Source organism: Electrophorus electricus, chromosome 14 (assembly GCF_041902795.1).
Source record: "Electrophorus electricus isolate QZ-2024a chromosome 14, ASM4190279v1, whole genome shotgun sequence".
NCBI lineage: Eukaryota > Metazoa > Chordata > Actinopteri > Gymnotiformes > Gymnotidae > Electrophorus > Electrophorus electricus.
The window spans coordinates 21335321-21355808 of record NC_137510.1 but is presented as its reverse complement, the minus strand read 5'-3'; the positions used below and the strand labels follow the sequence as shown (position 1 = coordinate 21355808).

Here is a 20488-nt window from a genome sequence, read left to right as displayed (position 1 = left end):
CGTCTCTCCCCTTAAGTTTGTTAGCGTTAGCTAGCTAGCGGCTAAAACAGCATACGAGCGGATGTCAGTCATAGTGCCGCATCTGCTTCTTGAAAACAATTACTTTATCTCGGACAAGAGATGTTTCTCGGGGTCCAAGATCAGGGAGGAGAAGGCGCTAATGTTGAGAAAGAGAGTTGTCTTGAATTGCAAAAAGGGGAATGCGAAACCTGCGTGGTTTGTAGAACAAAATTGAATTCCTCCGCATTTCCCAAACTCCTTCCGTGCCTTCATCCTGTTTGTAAAGCCTGCATTACAAACAACAATGACGGAAACGACAAAGGTAAAAAACCTTGTGAGTTAACTAAATAGGTTATTTTAAAAGAGTCCCTGCTTGTTGTCAAAAACTCCCAATTAATCATTATTTCTGTCTCTTCCAGTACCGCCTACGTTCCGAGGTGTTACTCTCACATTATGTTCCACAAAACAGACGCTAACTAGGGCTAGCTAGATGGTTACTGCACGTAACTAGACAACTGGCTCTTAATTCTAGTTTTAGGGGGCACATGCTTTCTGTCTTGGTGCAGTGTGGCGTTTGCAGTGGTACTACTTCTCTTTGGCACGGATCTGTTCAGGGATATTATGGAACAGCTCCTGATAAGAGCTAGAATAACATTAATTTAGGCTTTAGCTTTTAGAATTAAGCTTTAAGAAGAACTGCCCTAATACTGTACTTTAGTGTACTGAAGCGCACTGCAGGAAGTTCCATGTTAAATGTAGGCCCAGATATACAAATTTAACATGTGCATGCAAGCATTGTCCAGTCACGCATTTGTTTGATGAGAAATGCCAAATGTCATGTCCACCTCCAAAATATCAAGTCATTTAAACCTGCTGTTTTCTTTAATCTCAGTCATGTGTGAATGGCAATACGTGTTCATCATTTCCAGTGCAGCAAACTTGTTTTTGACAGTTTCTAAATGCTAGATGGGATTTTCAAGACACAATGTCTTTAGGATGATTGAATCCACTTGAAAACAAGCTTATATCCACCAACTGATGGAACAAGGGCTGAAGGAGCAGTCTGTTATTTATTTTTAGGGTTTTCTTTCTCTGACTACAGAATGCCCGATGTGTGGACTGGCTTTCAATCTGTCAGAAGTTACGGATTGCTTCATGTTTATGGAGTCTGCCCCCAAGGTAAGCACACTGAATTAAATTAAATTTAGAAGATGCCCTTATCCAGAGCAACAAAAGTCCTTTGTCGTTTACTCAGAATAGAATGTATCCTAAGCAGTAGGTTAGTGTTCAAGATACCATTGAACTAGAATACTGTTGAAATACAGGTCTCAATATTGATACCCAGAAGTGCAAAATAAGTATAAGCATTATATTAGACAACAATAAGTGCAATAACAATTAATATCAAACAATCAGAGGGTCTGCAATCCTCTTTGAGCTAGAAACAACTGGTCTTTAACAGTAGCAGAAAATGAGTACTGTAGTTGTAATGCTGATATTTTTTGGATGGATGCTTGACTATCCTGTTTTGTACTACATGATTGATATAGTAAGACATGAGGTCAGCATTTGCACAAGGCACTTATTTGTACTGCTACATCCCATTCTCTTGTCTAACTGATATTTGGATTGTATAGTAAAAATTTGGTGTAAAATGTACTTATGTGTGTGTTTATAGTGTGGCGGGTGTGATGAGTCTGTGCCAAGTGGCTGGTGTGTGCAGTGTGAGGAGGCCCTGTGCTCCCAGTGTGTGTCAGCCCACCAGCGAGTGAAGGTGACACGCGACCATACAGTTACACCTCAGGATCCTTCATCAGGTCGGTGATGAAAGGCACTGGAGTACAGTGTGTTCATGCAGCCTGGCTTTGTGTCAGCGCACTGAGCTCACTGCTACTGAAAAAGCTGCATATACTCCCGTCTAGATAGTGATAAAAGGCCATGTGTGAGACACTGCCGAATATTTATGTGCCTTGTGACATTCCCTAAAACAGAACCAAACCTTTGAAAGTGCTTATGCCTAGCTTTGATTTTCATAATAGTTTGGATTATAAACACACGACAGATGAATTTACCTAGTTATGTATTTGACTAAGGGTTCTACTCCCATTTGGCAAGCCTGTAATGCAGCTGTTTTTAGTTCTTGGTTGTTCACTTCCTGCACTTGGTTGTCAGAGCTCCTTAATTCTTCTGCATTTAGCAAAAGTTTAATTATTTACCGAATTATAATACCGAAATAAACACTGAACTGCTGCGGCCAAATTGTTAAATTAAAAAAAGTATACCTAAGCCTGTGTTTCTGGTCAGCTTCTCAACATACCAGCATCACATTGCAAGCATTGTGTAATGTACAAATATTTTAGGGTTTCATTCTTCACCCATCAATGCAGCTATCTATATAGTGCATAGAGTACCATATATGGATGTTTTAGTCCAGAGTGAACTCTCTGATATAAAGCAGGTTTGATCTCTCTTGGGTTTTCTTCATGCCCGTATTCTTCACTCAGACTCTGCTGTGGTGTTCAGTGGTTTACTAGGACACTGGCGATGACTAAGTTGATCATTGTTTTCTAGCTTCTTAAAAATTGTAACAGTTTTTGATGTTCTTAATAATTTACTAGCTTTTGTTGATTTTATTCAGAATTTTTCTTTGCCTCATGCTGTTTGATTTACTTGCAGTCATTCTTCCTTCATGTTGAGAGCCAACAGTAGTGTCCCATATCTAGAATTAATAGAGCTTTTATGTGGTGAGACACCATAAAATTGAAATGACTTCAGGTGAAAAGTCTAATGCTCTTCTCAAAAGGGAGGAGTTTGGTGTTATGGATTATACTTCATCTTGGTTTTCTTCTGCAGTCTGGCTTGTGTGAGTGTCGTAAGCTCTTAGGTTGTACCTCACGTAAGACTGAGACTCATTACATTTATATGCTGGGAGGATTTTAACTTGGGTGCCTCTCTCCCACACACAACAGGCAGAAGATTGTATTTAAGCACATTTTATTTTTTCAGGTCCAACTGCCAGCCTGCGCTGTACTTCACACAAGCAGGAGTGGCTCAAGTTCTTGTGCGTCACGTGTAATGAGCTCACCTGTAGAGACTGTCAGCTGATCCTCCACAGAGGCCACAGGTACTCCACACACAGCTCACCCCTTTAAGGAAATTGAATAACATTTGAAAATTCTCAATCTAAGGAAGAAACATGAATTTCCAAGGGCCAGCGCAGTTATACTGTAAGATTTTCCTTTTGTTTGGCAAAGGTCTCATGCATAAGTAAACTTAATATATTAACCCAAGTCAAAAATGAAATGAATTCATTCGGCCAGAAAGATTTCATTTTTTTTAGGGAGGTTGCACTCTTCTGCTTCCCAGTGAAGGTTAAAAACAGACCTGCACTCCCAATTCAGTTCTGCAAAAGTACCTGTCGCAAAGAAAAAACATCTTTCTCCAGATAAAATAAGCCTGCGAAATTAATGCTTGACTAAGGAGTTTTAAGCATGTACACCATACATGAATCATTTCTGTGATCGATATCCACTTCGGCATACATGTTAAAGAATAACTGCCTCCAATACAATTGAGAAGGTGCAGAGCTATTGCACTGATTACATTTATTATTTAATCGGGAAGGAAATCATCACAGTAGCAAATATCAGCGAAGTATTGTGCTTGGAAATTATGAAAATGTTACACATGATGGTGCAAGACCATAAGCGAGGAAGGTCATTTTGAGTCATTTTTGTACACCTTAAGTTGTTGGAATCATCTCCACTGTCATCATCACAGCATCTGTGGCACTGTTTTTAAATGAAGCATCAGCTGCATGAAATTTACAGTAAACAAATAGGAAGGAGCAATGTGAAAGTGTCATTGTGATTCACCCATACAACCAGATAAGAAAAATGTAGGCTTGGCTGGTCATGACGGCTTCAACCTTTTTAAACACATTTTTGACTTTTTTTTTAACCTTTTACACTTTTTTACATTTTTCAACCTTGAATCACATTCAACCTAAAAGATGACTGCTGTTCAATAATTCAGACAAAATGTTTTATGCTGAACACGAAATGTTTATAAAAGCAAGACCCAACCTGATGTGGAAATATTTACTGATCACTTGATCAGTTTTCTTGATCAGTCCTCGTCATTGGAGCGAGTCGGTGCTTTCTTGGCTAAGGAGATAAGGTGCGCTCATTTGGCTACACCCCAACAGGTTTAGGGCTGTGAATTTCTGATAATTATTCATAGCCATTTATGTGTCTCACAATGACTATTGTTCCCTGGGGCACTACAAAATGACTAAACTGAAGTGGTTTCTATTTCTTGATTTGTGTTATGTCAAATAATGGACATGACTTGAAATAAAATGAATGGGAAAATAAATGTGAACTGGTAGTGATGAGTCAGCACTGCTATGCATACTTGATCTGCACACTAATGTAGTTCTCCACTATGAAGGCTTATAGAAAGAGTTCTTAGGTTTTTGTGGTAAAGCATGATCACAAAATCAAGTGGAGTCAATAGTGAGGAGCTTTTTGGTCATTGTATAGATCGTGTCAGATCAATAGTTTTCATATATGTAGCTAAATCTGTCCCCCTGTGCAGCAAGCACTTGGTTACTTCTCAATCCAGGCTGGCCCTCGGACAGTAATTACTTCCCTTGTCAGTTTTCTGTTGCTGGAGGAAGCTGTGGTGTCCCTGAAAGAGCAGCTTCAGAAGATGCTGCACTGCATTCGCGAGCAGAGGAACAGCATGATGGAGAGCCTGCTGAACATGGATGGAAGGTACCTGCAGTGGCGGAGAGTGCATGATTCTGCAGACACACACAGTTTCCCACCAACAGTCCATTGGCAGTGTTTTTAAAACATTTCTTGCGTTGCAAAGCCTTATTAACCATGACCCATATATCTGAGATGTAGGTTAAAGGATTTGCAGACTAACTCTAACGCACTCCCTAGGACAATGCTATGTTTCTTTTGTTGATGCTTTAATTAGTAGCAGTTTCACCGTGTAAAGGTTCATGTTAGTCCATTGAAAGGACTATAGGATCAGGGATTTTTTTTTCTTTAAAATGTACCAACCAAGGTACACTGTGTGCACAATTATTAGGCAAGTTGTATTTTTGAGGATTTAGTTCATTATTGAACAACTACAGTACTCTTGGTCATTCCAAAATGTAAACCTCAAACCTGAATATTTAAGAAAGTAACAGATTTAGGCTTTCTTAGGAGGAGGGGGGGAAAATAAATAAATAAATTATATATATATATATATATATATATATATATATATATATATATATATTAAATAATTTGTCTTTTTTATATTAAAAAATGTGTTCATAATTATTGGGCAACTATTAGTTTGTGGAATTATGCAACTAAATGAATTTTATTTTAAGCTCTTGTAAATTCAATTGTTTATTATTCTCACTTTAAAAGTTATATTTCAAAAATAAATAAACAAACAACTCAGTGACCAATATAGCCACCCTTTTCAATAACGGCCATAAGCGTTCCTTTCATGGAGTCTGTCAGTTTCTTAATCTGACCACAGCCTCTCACTGTTCAGAGAGATGTACTGTTCTCCTTCACTGTAAATCTCCTGTTTAAGAAGGGCCCATAATAAATCATATTGTAAGCAGAAAAATGCAGATGGTCTAAAATAAACTAGGTTTATGCAGAAAAAGGCTTCTGTAGGCCTCAGTAGGCATCTGTCAGGCCTTTAGAGGCCTCAGTCAAAGGCTTTGTTCTAAGACTGAGACATCTCAGATTGGCACTGGAAACAACAATATTATTGCAACGGGCACCAGGTGGTATGAATATCACCTTAAAAAAAACAAAAACAATTCATGGTTGGCTAGAATGGTAGCCGACTTGATATTGCATTTTGATTTATTTGGACATAATGGTGGAAACTCTGAAAAGTACTATGTAGTAAAAGTGGTTGTGTAACTGTTCTTGATGAAAGTGTATAAAGATCGAGCCCTCCTGGAACTATTAGACATTCTCCAGACTGCCTCATTTGTACGTTATATTGAACTGCAAATCAACACAGGACCTGCTATTCTCTTCAATTAATTCTTGAGTCTGCATCTTTATTTTTATATTTAAGTGTACTTAATAATATTGCTGGAATTTTGGAAAAATCAAGGAACCACATGGAAAAGGGGGGCCATGCCATTATTCTTTCATCTTTAAGACCTTTGCTGACTAAGCAGGCAGTGGAGCACTTCAGTGCATGCTATGGAGCATTGTCCTGCATAAAAATCATGGTCGTCTTGAAAGATGCAGACTTTTTTCCTGTACTACTGCTTGAAGAAAGTATCTTCTAAAAACTGGCAGTAGGTTTGGGAGATGATTTTGAATCTTCAACCCGAAAAGGTCCAACTAGCTCATCTTTAATAATACAGTACCCCACCTCAACCTTGCTGGCATCTGAGTGGAAGTGGAGCACTGTGCCCATTACTGATCCAGCCACAGGCCCATCCAGCTGGTCCGTCAAGAGTCGCTCATCTCATCAGTCCATGAAACCTTTTGACAAATCTGTCCCCAGATATCTCTTGGCACAGTTTTGACATTTCACTTTGTCTTGTTCAGTGGTGGTTGGGTTTCAACCTTTCTTACCTTGACCATGTTTCTGAGTACTGATCACCTTGTACTTCTGAGCACTCCAGGTAGATTGCAGTTCTGAAATATGACATTACTGGAGGTTCGGTTCCTGGTAACTTCACATTTGATTGTTCTTAAATCTTTGGCGGTTAATTTCTTTTTTTTGTTGTTGTTTTTTTTTTCTCAACACGTTTCTTGCAATTCTGACTATTTGCAACAAAATCATTTGATTCTGTGATCACACCAATATCTTATCAATTTTAAGAAAAAAATTGACTTTTCAGAGTCCATTAAATCTCTTTTTTGGCCCATTTTGCCTGAGGAAAAGAAACTGCCTGATTAATTATACACACCTTGTTATAGGGTGTTGATATCCTTAAGCCTCACCCTCCCTCATTACACAAATGCACATCACCTGATATGCTTAAATCCAATAAGCATTCAAGTTTATACAGCTTGGAGTTAGAAAATATGCATAAAAATGATATGGTCAAAACACTCTCTTGCTTAATAAATGTGCACACAGCGTGTTGTTACATTTGGTTTTCGTAGTGTAGCAAGTCATCTTTTCTGCCAGCTTCAAACTATTAACCAGTGCTTACAAATATTGAATCCCTTTTGATAGAAGTTAATGAGTCCCCCCCCCCCCCACCACTTTTTTTTGTGTAATATCTGTGAACTTTGAGTCATGAACAACCCATGCCTGGCCTGTATTCAGAAAGTAATAGTAGATTGCAGAAGTAAACTGGCTAACGTGTTCTGAAAATCAGCTTTGGAGTCCCAGCCGTTGCATGTCTGGGGGAGCTGACGGTTGGAGTGGCCTTGAAGTGTAAAAGCCTGGTAGTGCAGTACGGTGAGGTTAGCCAATTAATCGTTCAGATGATATCACACATTCATGGGTCCATGTGAGTATGCTTAATTGATGAGACAGTACAAGGCTAGACACTTGTGGTTAAGGGTCAACCAAAATACTTTAAAATGAGGCTAAAACCTAAGAGGTTTTTAGAATCAATAGGGGCCACAGGTCAAAAATAAACTTGATATAGTTAACAAAAAGTAGTACATTGATTACAATAAAGCATTTTTTTATTCAGTTTTCTGCAAGAAAGCATTTGTGTTTTTTCATAGTAGGATTAATATGGAAGTAACCTGTGTAATGGGAGGGAAGACCTGTGTTTTAGACCGTGGGTAGCATCTTTGTGTGTAGCTATACCAGCTCTTTCTGAGGGACAGATGGTTGTGGGGAAAACTAAGTTATCCACCTGGCCTCTGAAGTTTTGTAGATGTTTCCTGCACCAGTGTGGGGGAGGTCCAAGACATCAGTTATGGTGTATATGGATTTAATCTGTTAGCATGTAGACAATCAGCCTGGTGACTTTGTTCTGTACCTGGTATTTAATTAATAGTTCAAATTCATGACTTTTAGTTCATAGTGTAGCATCCTCCGTTTTTGAAGTTTCTAATCCTTTTGAAATTGAGTGGGGGGATTCCTCATCGATCACCTTTTTAAATGAAGGCATCATAATTCTGAGATTAACAGAGGAAATGGGATATGAATATAAAAGAAATTCCTGTGGCACTTGAAATCAGTAGCAGCATTACAATACCCACTACTTTTTCCCCCCCTTATATGTTGATCTATTTCACGGAATGTACAGATTTGCTCCTGAATGATCTGCACCTGCATTTCCCTGTGAAGTAATTGACTTTTCTTTTCTTTTGTGGTAGATTGCAAGACATAAAGGTGTTAAAAGTTGCCTCAAAGAAGAAACTGACTGATATAGTACACAACATGTACCTGTGTTTGGTGTTGAGGGGACGTGAGCTGTTTAAGGAAGTTGAGGTAATGTGCTCTTCTGAGTTTTTCCATTTTTCCTGGATGTGTTCAGTGCTTTAAATGTTTACTTTTACCATATTACTTTGTTGATTTTGCTACAAATTCGAACTTGTTCTTAATTGCTAGTCCCCCGTTCCCAATGAAAATAGTGACTATAAAAGGTACCAAGTACACCATTAAGTATCAGTTCTCTGCGGGGCTGAGTAACTCACTAAGACTGGAAAGGCCTACCACCGTATTTCTGAAGTCTTGGGTCGCCAGCACTCTACAGTCAGAAAAATGGTTCCCAAGTAGTTGTGGTTAAACTCAAATGTTATCTAGCAGTGGGTATTTTAGATCAGTGTGTGCATGCCATGGAATCCTGCATCAAATAACTGCAATCCCTGGCCTGACTGCCAGTGGTCTGCTGGCTTCCCTTGCTGAGGTCACATGTCTGCCATAGGAACTACACTGATATAGAGTGATATTTAATGGGAGGTTACTGCTACACAAACCATTGGTCTTCCAAAAAACACTGCTGCCCATTTCAAGTTGAAGCCCACCTAGATCAGTCCTGGACCTGTGCTCTGTGGAAAGATGAGGCAAAAGTTTGTAGTTGATATAAACAAACCTTTTGGAGCTGCTGCACATAGAGCACTGCCTACCAGCAAACATCAAAACCTTATGACAACTGTGAAGCAGATGGTTTGCAATCATCCGAAAGTTAAATGAATACCAAGCTAAGGAAATTCTACAGCAAAATATCAAGCTGTCTGTAATTTCACCCTCAAATGAGTTCAAAATGACAGATTTCTTCATACAGAAATGCATTTTTGTCCAAAGATGTCACTTTTTTTCCCCAGCACAAATAGTGAATATGCACATGTTTTTTTTAATCCATTATGTTTTATTCATATTTATGTATAATTTATTCATACTAAAGCTATGTAATCAAGAGCACATTTTAGCATCAAAGATAATGGAAAATCTGACTGCCTTGGTTCAGTGAAAAATAATCAGCAAGGTTGGTTTTTCCAGGATGGTCCAAAAGAAGGGGTGGGAAATAAATTTGAGGAACATATTAATGATTAGTGGCCAGTGCGCTTCTTAGAGATGGAAATGAGAATCAAAAGCAGCTCAGACTCGAGGGGATCAGTTGTTCTCCAGACAGCTCATTTTTGTAGGCCTTTGCTGGTGTTCAGTAAAGACCTTTTTTGTTTGTTTGTTTGTTTTTCATACTGCTTTGGGTGCTTTCTTCATTGATTTTGAGCACCTGAAATTCCATAACACTAGCCAGAATAGTTCTGTTCAGTTGTAAAAAGTCTTGTTTTTTGAAAGTGAAAGTCTTTTGCAGGGGGTAGATTTAAAAATTGGAGTTCTGTCTAGTTCAGTAATTTTACCAACTTCATGTGGGTCATAACAAAATGACTCTTATATGGAACCCTGCTGGAGTGCCATTAAGTGGCACTGAACATCAGTAGCTGTATAGAATGAGGTTATCAAAGTTAGAAAGCATATTTTGTCTTAATCTATTTTTCCAATGAACAGATAGAATGAAGACTGTTGAAAAACTGTTGACTCATGGTATGATGCTTTAAAAAGCATAATTGAAATAGTGGAGGGCAGTAATGGTAACGAATAGTATTTTGAAGAGTATTTCAGTGTGTGTTTAGTTTTCTATCACGTTTTAAATTTGTACAGTAATCATTTAGTTGTGTGACTATCTGCAACAAGGGGAAACAATGGACATTTTTTATACTCATCGCTTGATAAACTTTGACCTAATTCAAAAATAATTAAAGACCTTCTTTCCTATATGCTTGTCTCCATTATGTCTATTGAAAGCCTGTAAAACTCTCTATTTGCAGTCTCCAGGAATTGTTTTATTTGTAGACATTGGCCATCCCAAACTAAATTATTACTACATTTATTTGCCTGAAGGGCTTGTATGATGAGGAAGAGAAGAGTCTGCTAGAGATGAAAACCAATCTAAGAAAGCTGGAAGAGAGGCAAGAGTATGTCACTGCTTTTATTCACAAGATTCTGAGGACTGACAGCCAGTGTATCCTGCTACACAAAAAGCAGGTAAGGTCATTTTAGGTTTTCTTTTTTTGTCCGTGGGAACTACCATTGAGTTGATTTATACAGTCAATTTGAGGGGCATATTCCTATGGAACCTTATGCTGTTTCTTTCTCAAAATAAAATTCCAGGGATACTGATGACGTTATGATGAAACAAATGGCAGTTTTGATGTTTGCATTTTCACTTGCTCTAAAATGTAGCTTTCTTTCCCCATCAGATTGAGAAACAAGTGGAGGGGCTTTTATCACAGAACACCTGTCTGAATGAAACTATGATTCGGCCTACACTCCAGCTAAGCAGTGAATTCTGCAAAATTATTAAAACTTTTGGTTAGTGGCTAGAGTCTTCAGTGTCTTTCATTTACAATTACAGTGTGCATATGCAAGTTTAACAACTTTTCCATTGCATCAACACCACTTGGACAACCCTGTAGTTTTGAAGCTCTGCATGAGAAATGGTGTTACATGGTGTGATGCGCACACACTCCACCTATACAACTACTTGCTGATCTAGAAATGCAATTTTGACTGCATTAATTTTCTATTGTGAGGCCTTCAGTGCTGCTTCATTGATAATAAATATGCTTTTATTTGTTTCATATTAAAAACTCTTTCTTTCTTCAGGTTCAGTTAAGGTCCAAAAAGTTCCTCTTGAATCTCGAAGAAAATACTTGAATATCAGTAAGCCTAAAGAAGCCCCCAAGGATGTAGATAGTGGCCCTAAAGGAAAAAACTCCAAACCTGTGGCTGCTGTGAGTGTTTTTGGCCGCGAGATCCCTCAGTCCTCGGCTTGTTCAGATACAAAGGCAACCCCCGAGTTGCCCTGTTTGGTCGAGTCTGAGTCTGCCTCAGTGAAACCAGCACTGCTCCTGCAAAGGTCATTGCCTGTACTGCAGGCATCAGACCCCATCCACCCTGAAGCTCCTGGTGAGAGCCATGGTAGCGCGTCCTCTGTTCTTGCTCGCTGCTGCCCTCTCCCCCCGCCTCAAAGCACTACGGCCGAGTCCGTAGCCGCACAAGTGAGCGCCACCCTGCCTCCATCTGCCTCGTCTCACCCTGCCTCCACTCAACAAGTTACACAGAGCTTCAGAACCCTCTCCCACCCTTACCCTTCCATAGTTGGCTACGCGTCTACTTCTTTACCTAGCCAGAGAGTTTTAAGCAACTTCCCCTCGCGTCCCTCTCAGCTTGACACTGCGATGCTTCAGGCCAATTCAGCACTGCCTCCTCAGGTTGGCAGTATCCCTGCTGCAGTGTCCCTGAGTCTCGTGCCCCATCGCCCCACAGTCCAGCGCTCCATCTCCCTCCACACCGCCTCGTCCCAGTTTTGGTTGAACGGTTCATCTGCCTTCCAGTTACTCGCTCACAACCAGACTAGATCTCACTCTGCTCCAACTTTCTCAACCCCAGCTCCCCCTGCTCAACCTACCCAGGCTGGGTCTGACCCCCAGCAATCTAATGGGAAAGTCATATCTGACCATAGGCAGCATAATGTTCATCTGAGTCAGTCAGTCAGGGTTCGGTCTTCTCCTCAATACTGCCAGTCAAATAGTCAGTTCCCTAGTACTCCCTATAGTGGAACTGTCCCTTTTACTCAGGCTTCCTCAAATGTTCTGCCTGTTCATTTGCAGTCCTCTGATGCTGCTGTTGCTCAGGCCCATCCTCTACTGTTCAATCTTCTCAAAGAACCAGACAACAATACTTCTTGCAAGTCTAGAGGAACATGGAAATTCCACTATTACACTCCTGTTCCTACTGTAAATCAGGCCATCAGTGTCCCCTTTACTCCAAACTGCACTGTTCTCACAACACCACGTTCTGGCCCTGATATAACACCTGCTTCAAACTCTAGTTTTGCAAAAGGTCTCCCTGCCTTCAAGGAGATTATGACATCATGGCAACCTGGGACAAGCAATGCAGCTTGCTCTGCTCTGCCTGTAGAGCTAAGATTCACAGATTTACCAGTTATCAGTAATAATGAACCAACTCGCACTGTGTCCATCATGCCCACACTTAGTGCCCCTCAAGCACCCAACAGCTCCCCAGCAGTACCCAATGGTATCCAAAGTGAACATGTCAGCCAGACTACTAGAATGCCAAAGTGCGAGGTGCCAGTGAAGGCGCCAGCTGATTCGCTGGGTGAGGAATCAGTTAGTGTGGGGGCCAGGGCTTCTCCTGCTGAGGAGGACCCAGATGGCAACCTTCCCACTTCCACTGTGCCTGAACCGGATACCAACATGGCCCTACCCTCCCACCCCCTGCAAGATCCTCCTTTTATTGCCACAGTGCAGGACTGCCTTTCTCACCTGAGTTCAGCCTCCCTGTCCAAATTGCCAGTCGAAAGCGTACCAATCCCCACACCCACAGAAAACGCTTCCGCATTCAAACCCAAGAACCTAGGCTTTCCAGTGTCCTTCCGGCAGATATTAGAACAGACAGCCTCTCCTACCAGCCAGGTGGACGGAGAAGCCCCTGATGATGTTCTCCCCAGATCTGTGACAGAGTGGGCATCTCCAACCAGCATGCAGGTTAGAAAATTGTCCATCTTTTTTTTAGTGTTTACAAGACTGCATCATTTTCATTATAGCACTTCTTGTTTAGACAATTGTCTGTGCTTTTGACTAGTCATATAGTTACTCTGGTCACCTTTTGCATGTTCATAGCAGGGGGACGAGGAGGAGGAGGTAACTGATATTAGTGATTCTGAACCAGTGGAAGAGGTTTATGAAGCCATCAAATCTGAGGGTGAGACACATTTTTGACTAATTTTATACATTTTTAAACTATGCTTACTTTTTTTTTTTTTCTCCTCTTTTAGGGTCTTCTAAATTAACAGCAGACACCAATAGGTATGTGGATGGTAAAGTATATCAGATATCACAGTATCACAATGTGTAAACTTGTACCACCTGGCGACACGTTTTATTGTTACCCTCCTGTTGCAGGTCTCTGTGGGTATCGTTGCCACGGTTGCCGATCTCTCTTCCTGCCACAGGATCTCCTCTGCCTCAGTTTCGCATCGCTGCCAGTGGCCAGACAGCTGAAATTCTTCTCACAGAGCTCAAGGATGGCCAGGTGTGCTGGGGGCATGCTTCACAACCACATGCACAAAGTATACACAGTCTACAACCACATAAGCTTCGTCTTTGAGGATTACGTAGGTTGGATTGCCTCCAAGGCTCATGTTATTGGTGTTTGGGAATCAGGCCTGCGTTCAGCTTTTTATGTCGTCACAACAAAGAGAGGCGGTACAGACTGCAGAGCTCGACTGCAGAAACACCCTGGAATTCCATATCAACAAACTTTAGCCACTGCTTGTGTGGTCCCTGGTTTTCAATGGTTAGCTTATCTTTCCTCTTATACTACTGTTCTAGCCAACCCAGAGATGCTTCATTATCCCTGCATCGCCAGAGACCATCTCACTGTTACAGTCCCAGAGTCCAGGTGGCCCTCTGCTGGATGGGGTGCTGCAGTGCGCTGTCTGTCTCTCTGCAGGAGCCTTGTTGCTGTGTGCAGAATGTGGAAGAAGTTTTCATTCCGAATGCCATGTACCGCCAGACTTTAAACACTCGTAAGGCAGCTATTCTGTGATGTATAGACCTACTTCCATACTGCATTGTATACAGTTAAAGCAAACATCTGTGGAAGTCTGTGAAACCTCTGACAACAAATGGGTGGATTTGGTTGAATTCTTAATGTTTGTCATTCACATGGACCTCTGGAAATACTTTAAGACACAAGACACATGTTTGTATCTAATTTATAGCATTCTAACATCCGTTATTGAAAGTTACGTTCTTTCTAGTCCGACATCAACTTCTGAGAGAAGTTCTAAGTCTGTAACGATTTGAGAACGGAAGTTAACTTTCAAGACCTTAAGTTCTCTCAGAGGGCTAATTCATCTGTGTGTGCGTGTGCGTTTGTGTGTCTCTGTCCTGCAGTGAGGTTTGGATGTGCTCCCTGTGTCAAAATGTATTGGATGGCACAGACCCATTCAGTCACAGTAGGCTAAAGGAGCCCTACCTCAGTATCCAGGACCAAAGAGTAAGTTGTCCCCCTCGGCTCTAGCCGAACACATTTCCACGTGGCTGGAAGCACATACCTGTAGGCATGCCCATAGCCAGCTATGTGGTCACCTTGGTCATTTGTTTAAAGCTAAAAATAAATTTTGAAGCTAAATACAGCTGGGTAAAAAAAAAATAGAAGTTGACAACTTCTCCAGTGAAGAGGAATACATGCTTAATTCAGTTCAGACTTATTGAGTGTCCACTGTGAGTAAGAGGGTGTGAGTACAGCCTTTCCATTCTCAGCACTTCCACTGATGGCAACTGCAATTTACATATAACCTTAACTTAATTATCATGCTTCATACTATAGACCTCTGTATGCTGATGTTCTAGATAATGTTCTTGCAATTTATTATTAATTCACCAATGCATATCGGTATGAAATTTCCACATCTGGTCTAAACTATGAACTCATGCCCCCCCCCCCCCAAACAGTATTGACAATCTCAGCCACATATTCCTCAAACCCAACCCCCTCCAACGCTGCATTTCTGACTACAAACCTATCTATAGGATCTGCGAACACACTGCACTACTTATTTCTTCACTTACCTTCAGCTCTGATGATTATACAATTCATACAAATGTATACACTATGTGCATTCACACAATGATCCGCACAACCCAAACACAACCGTATAATGCATGCATCCACGCACGGCTCAAGTGTACACTGGCAGCCAGTCCCAAAGCCTGGTGTTTCTGTAGACACTGTTGTTTTTCCTGATGTGCCCTGTTGGTGGTCTTTGTTTTAACAGAGATGTGAACAGCTTTTGCTCACTTTGATGTGTGAAGAACACAGCTACCTACTCTACAGAAAGACCAAGGTATGAGCTCTTAAACAGATGCCGTCTGGTCACTTCTGCTCACCACTTCCAATGGTTTATACCACGTTGTAGAGCTGGGTTATCTGTGAAATGCGTTCCTGATGCCATTCTCTTGCTTCCTGAATACCAAATGGGCAAATGAGTAATGTGCGTGTGCGTATGTGTGTGTGTGTGTGTGTGTGTGTGTTCATGAAGCAGAGTCGAAGATGTGTGGGATTTGAGTTTATTGTTGGGCGTCTTCTGGGGAAGCGAAGTCCTCCATACCGCTCAGCAGCTGAACTGGTGTCTGATATCTGGGCTCTTTTTGATATCTTGTTTATAAGCTCCAAGGTAACAGATTTCAAAAAACTTGTGAAATGAAGGTAGTGAATGACCATGTACACATGCAGAGTTAGCTGTGATGCTGAGAAGCAGTTTGAATCACATTCAGAGAACAACTTCTCTCAAATAACAGAAGTTATAATCAGAATTTGTGTGTGTCCGTCCAGATGAGAGACTTTGTCATCAAACTTCAAAGATCATTTCAGGAGCGACTGAATATAACATTTGGGGAGAGTCTCCACGCTTCTCTCCTGAAGCCTCCTTCCAGTGAGGACCAGAAGGGGATGCCAGAGCCTGAGGTTGACAGAAACGATGCCAAAAATACTCTAAAGAGGATGAAGGCATTTTTTGCTGCAAACTCTGGTGCAAAGAAACGCCGCACTGCAAGATCAGACAAAGACTAGGACTATTGGAGTCAATCAGGTTTGAATGTTTACAAACATGCTTACAAACCCACAACTTTATTAGAAACTCCTGCATTACACCTGTAATCATCGGCTACTTATTACACCTGTAATTGCATTTTGTCACGTACTATAGCGCTGGCAGTGTGTTCACATGCACAGTTTGTTAGCATGCCTGTTCATCAGTGGTCCATTTCTAACCACAGAATTACTGTTGTCTCTGATATTATCTGACTGATGGACCACTGTCAACAGGGCAGACATTCCTGTGCATGTATGTGGTAGTCGATAGGCTATAGTCTGTACACCCAAGGTGTTTCTAATAAATAAATGTTGCCAATGAAGTCTGTCCATGTAGGTCGAGAAGCAATAGTTTTGTGATAGTTTTGCTTTTTTTAAAATAAAAACAAATCTATTTATTTTCTGTAATTTTCTTTTTACTAACATAAAGACTTTTTTTGTATTGCCGTGAAAGGAAGTTTTGCATTAAACTCAGCTCAAGATCTGCATTGTGTTTACATGTTTCAGAAATAAGGTGTTTCCATGCAGCAGGCTTTATGCTTGTGATATAATACAAAGCGTACTATTTGGAAATTGTCCAACTAATGAGGAAATATATACCTACACTAGAGGGCGTAAGTCTTGCGATGTTTTTTTTTCTTTCTGGTGCTTGCACTTACCTTTTCGTAGCTTAAGTCGTGATGGTTGGTTAACCTATATTAGGAAATGTTAAATCGGTTAAGGGTAAAGCCATGCTTGCATCACAAAAGCATTTTAAAAAGCAAGTTGTCATTAGCCACTCTAGAGGCTTTTACTTTGTAGCATACGAATACAAACGGTTGACACACACACACACACACACACACACCAACACACACAGCTACTTCCTTTCTTTCAAACTATTAAACACAAGCATGTCTATTTGAGTTTTTAAAAAATATTTAAACCGTGCGCCAGTAGCATGCACCAAATAGTTTATTTCGCATAATATTTGGAGTATTTCCTTTCCGTTTTATTTTCTAATAGTGTTTCAAACCCGCCCTTCTTTGAGACCCGCCCAGCTCGTGCATATAACACGAGCTTAGTGTGGCGTGAACCCATTCTGCGCGGCCTTTGTTGCGGTATTACTTTATTTTGTATAGTGTTACTGTAAAATGGTTGTTCAAGATAAGCCGAGCTCTCGACAGTACGGCAAAACCATGGACGGAAACCATCATAAAGCAGAAGCAAACATCCTTTTACTTGGGGCACTAAACGTCGGGAAATCGGGTATGCATTCATAATCCTTTAAAATTCGGACGTATATGTCCATTTAAGACGTTCTCTGTATTTTCTGGAGTTTGCATGTAAGAAATAAACAATGTTCATGTTTCGGCAGCGCTCACAGTGCGGTTTCTTACGAGACGATTTATTGGCGAATATGGTGACATTGGTAAGTTTGAGAATATTTGAGATATTCTATAGGGCTATTTTATTCACACACGGTTTAAATGACAAATGTAAAATGCTTACTTTTTTTTTTACATTATTTTTAAAATATATATGTATCTATATACACTTTTAACAGAATCGATATACAGTCATATTGACAAAATCGATGGACGAGAGATCTCCTTCAACATCTGGGACTCTCTGTACCCGCAGGTAAGACAATAATATCAAGTACATTTCAGGATGGCTATGGCACATTTTAATGTATGAACCTTTCCACAGACATTGTAATGTGAGAGTAACTTATTTCTGAATGTCTTTTCAGAGCTGCGAGACTACAGATTCAATCAGTGAAAAGCAGCTCCAGTGGGCTGACGGTGTAATCCTCGTCTACAGCATCTGTGACCGCTCCAGCTTTGAGGTTGTGCGTCAACAGGTGCAGCTCATCCGGCAATCAGGGAAGCTCTCTGCGAATGTGCCCATTATTATTGTTGGAAACAAGCGAGATCTCCAACATCAGAGAGCTGTGTCGAGCGAAGAGGGACGACTCTCCGCCCTTTCGGCAGACTGTGGTTTCTTCGAAATCTCCGCAGCTGAAACCTACCACGGTGTACTGCTCGTGTTTCATGAACTGTTGGACCTTATCAGGGAGTCTAGAGCCGTCAAGAAAGGTGTGACTGGAATAAAAGGCATCGTGAGGAGCGTGTCTGCTGTTTTTGGGAAGAAACGGGAGTAGTTCCTTTTACACAAGAAGATGGTGTCAATAATGGGCTATTAAAAGTCTCCCTAGGTTGTCCGAGGGCAGAATTAATTGCCAGAAAAGATGCAATCTGGGCATCTGTGGGTTTGAGTTTCTGAAAGAAAACAGCCAAGTGTAGGAGTTGGGTTGTATTTTAAGTTGAAGGTGCCAAAAAGTCATTAAAATGTTGGGATGTTTCCTTTAAGCAGGTGAAGCATAAGCATGAGCATTGGGTTGTTTACAGCCTACATGTTTGAGGAAGTAGTGAAGCAGCCCAAGTCTTAAATAACTCCTTTAACATTCCACATAGACACAATTAGATGTTGAGATTCAGAATAATACTGAAAGGTTTGTGTTTTTGGAGGATCTAAGAAGAATGCAGAGACAATTGCAGATAAAATGGTGTTCATCTGTTTGTCCAAACTTGTATAAACTGAATTGATATGTAAATTTTGTCTACCTATGCTGAAGAGCTCGCTTGAACTATATTGTAAATTAAGGAAAATATACAATGCTTATGAACAACTAGACAGTTATGTTCATGATTATCAGATTATTTAAAAACTTGTGTCTAAGATTTTGAAGTGTATTTATTTAAATTTTGTTGCATTGTTTATTTGCCAAAGCAGGTTTATGGTGTTTAAAATAAATATAAAGGATTGAATGTGTTTTATTGTAATACAGTATTGGCTAAGCATAACGATAGACAATGAGCATATACCATTGCTATTAAATATTTCAAATTGGGCGCAATAAATTTTTAGTAAGGACTACATTTAAAAAGTGTTTGGGCAGATACCGTGCAAATACTTGGATTAATAGGTAAAGACAACCATGGTGATAGAAATATATTAGTGGTGGCTAAACAATCTAAAAAACTACTGTACTACAGTAACCTGATGGTATGGGAGAAAAGAAATTTTTGTGCTATTTTGGTCAGCTATATTTCCTTCAGGATAGCTGACTAAGTAATCTCTCGCTATGACTCAGCTTCACTCCATAACGTGCATTCTCTCACACACACTCGCACCCCTCTAGACAGCTTGCAACATGCCTGCTCTTGACATCCTCCACACATGTCAGACCTTATGGTATTGACTGGCTAACTGCCCATTCAAGCTTGACTCAACACTTCTTGGCTTCATTTGTCTTCCAACTCTCAAAAATTATTTGTCCAATTTTGTTAAATTAGATAGAAAATTGTTTATATCTATGTGCTGATCGACACCGTTGTATCTAATAAACGTACGCTTGCATGCTGGTACCATTTTAGTGCTAATGCTGTCTCTTAATATGTAGTGGGCAATAGTCCTGTTGCTAACTAATCTGTGAGGTAAAGGTTACAGAGTGGATGATAGATCCTGCATGCAAATAATGAAGCCACATTTACAGACTTACACAATACACCTAAAAATGGCTTAGTTTGACACTGAAGTCAGAGGTCAGCACTGTATGACCCACAGCATAGACAGAATGAATCCTCCTTGTTTGGGCTCTGAATAATAAATGAATAGTATGGAAAATACAAAAAAAAGGGGCACACTTTTTGGTCTTTTCATTACAGTGGGAGGTCAACCTGCAAACCCATGTCATCATTTGAACACGATTAAATTTAAGAACAGCTTTAATGTGTAATTGTCATTAACATGTTTTTATCTTCACTCTTGCAAAATAACACACAGTATGAGTCTAAAAATATTTGCTAGTGAGTGTGCCATGCAAGGGCATATTTGTAGAAGGTAAGCATTACAACCTATTTCTGGCTAGTTACAAAAATAATATATACAATATCATTGTATTATGAAAAGAGACAATGCTTTTTGACTAAGTAGCTTAACCCAAAACTCAATTTCATTTATTATGATTCTATACACTGTGCCTGTATATTCCATTACTGTGAACTCATGATTTTTAAAATATCTTTGTTTCATGGTTAACTTTCAAGGAGCTTTGAATGCTAAGAGAACTAAAAGTTAAAAATCCCATTACAAGGAAAATATTTATATTAAGAAAGAGAGCTGAGAGTTTGAGAATTGAAAGAGATTAAGTAGAGACCCCAGGTTTACAAGTTTGACTAATTATATTTATGCTTGTTTCCTGTTGCCATGACTTCCATAATCATATCTCAGTCTGTACAACTATAGTGTCTATTCCAGGTTTCTTAGCAATCTTACAATGACCTCTAAGTAACATTGC

The 20488-nt window shown here is 40.1% G+C and overlaps 2 protein-coding genes across 8 annotated transcripts; both read left to right on the top strand.

The window, feature by feature from the left end:
- Positions 1–16541, top strand: trim33l (tripartite motif containing 33, like). 7 transcript variants are annotated; one of them, XM_027000002.3, is made up of 17 exons: positions 3–322; positions 1103–1179; positions 1679–1817; positions 3007–3124; positions 4662–4778; positions 8334–8448; positions 10363–10506; positions 10722–10833; positions 11128–13031; positions 13170–13248; positions 13322–13352; positions 13449–13578; positions 13878–14074; positions 14445–14547; positions 15329–15397; positions 15593–15727; positions 15886–16541. In XM_027000002.3, exons 1-17 carry the CDS (start codon positions 121–123, stop codon positions 16120–16122), a joined length of 3909 nt encoding a protein of 1302 aa, XP_026855803.3. In that variant the 5' UTR covers positions 3–120; the 3' UTR covers positions 16123–16541. The 7 variants fall into 7 exon arrangements, 6 of the variants coding, with proteins under 6 accessions (XP_081552739.1, XP_026855803.3, XP_026855802.3 ...); XM_027000001.3 differs by having other exon boundaries at positions 13167–13248; positions 15596–15727; XM_027000000.3 differs by having other exon boundaries at positions 13167–13248.
- Positions 16542–16885: 344 nt separating this feature from the next.
- Positions 16886–18956, top strand: zgc:171704 (Ras-related and estrogen-regulated growth inhibitor-like protein). Its single transcript, XM_027000006.3, has 4 exons — positions 16886–17391; positions 17501–17554; positions 17690–17766; positions 17879–18956. Exons 1-4 carry the CDS (start codon positions 17277–17279, stop codon positions 18287–18289), a joined length of 657 nt encoding a protein of 218 aa, XP_026855807.2. The 5' UTR covers positions 16886–17276; the 3' UTR covers positions 18290–18956.
- Positions 18957–20488: the final 1532 nt, after the last annotated feature.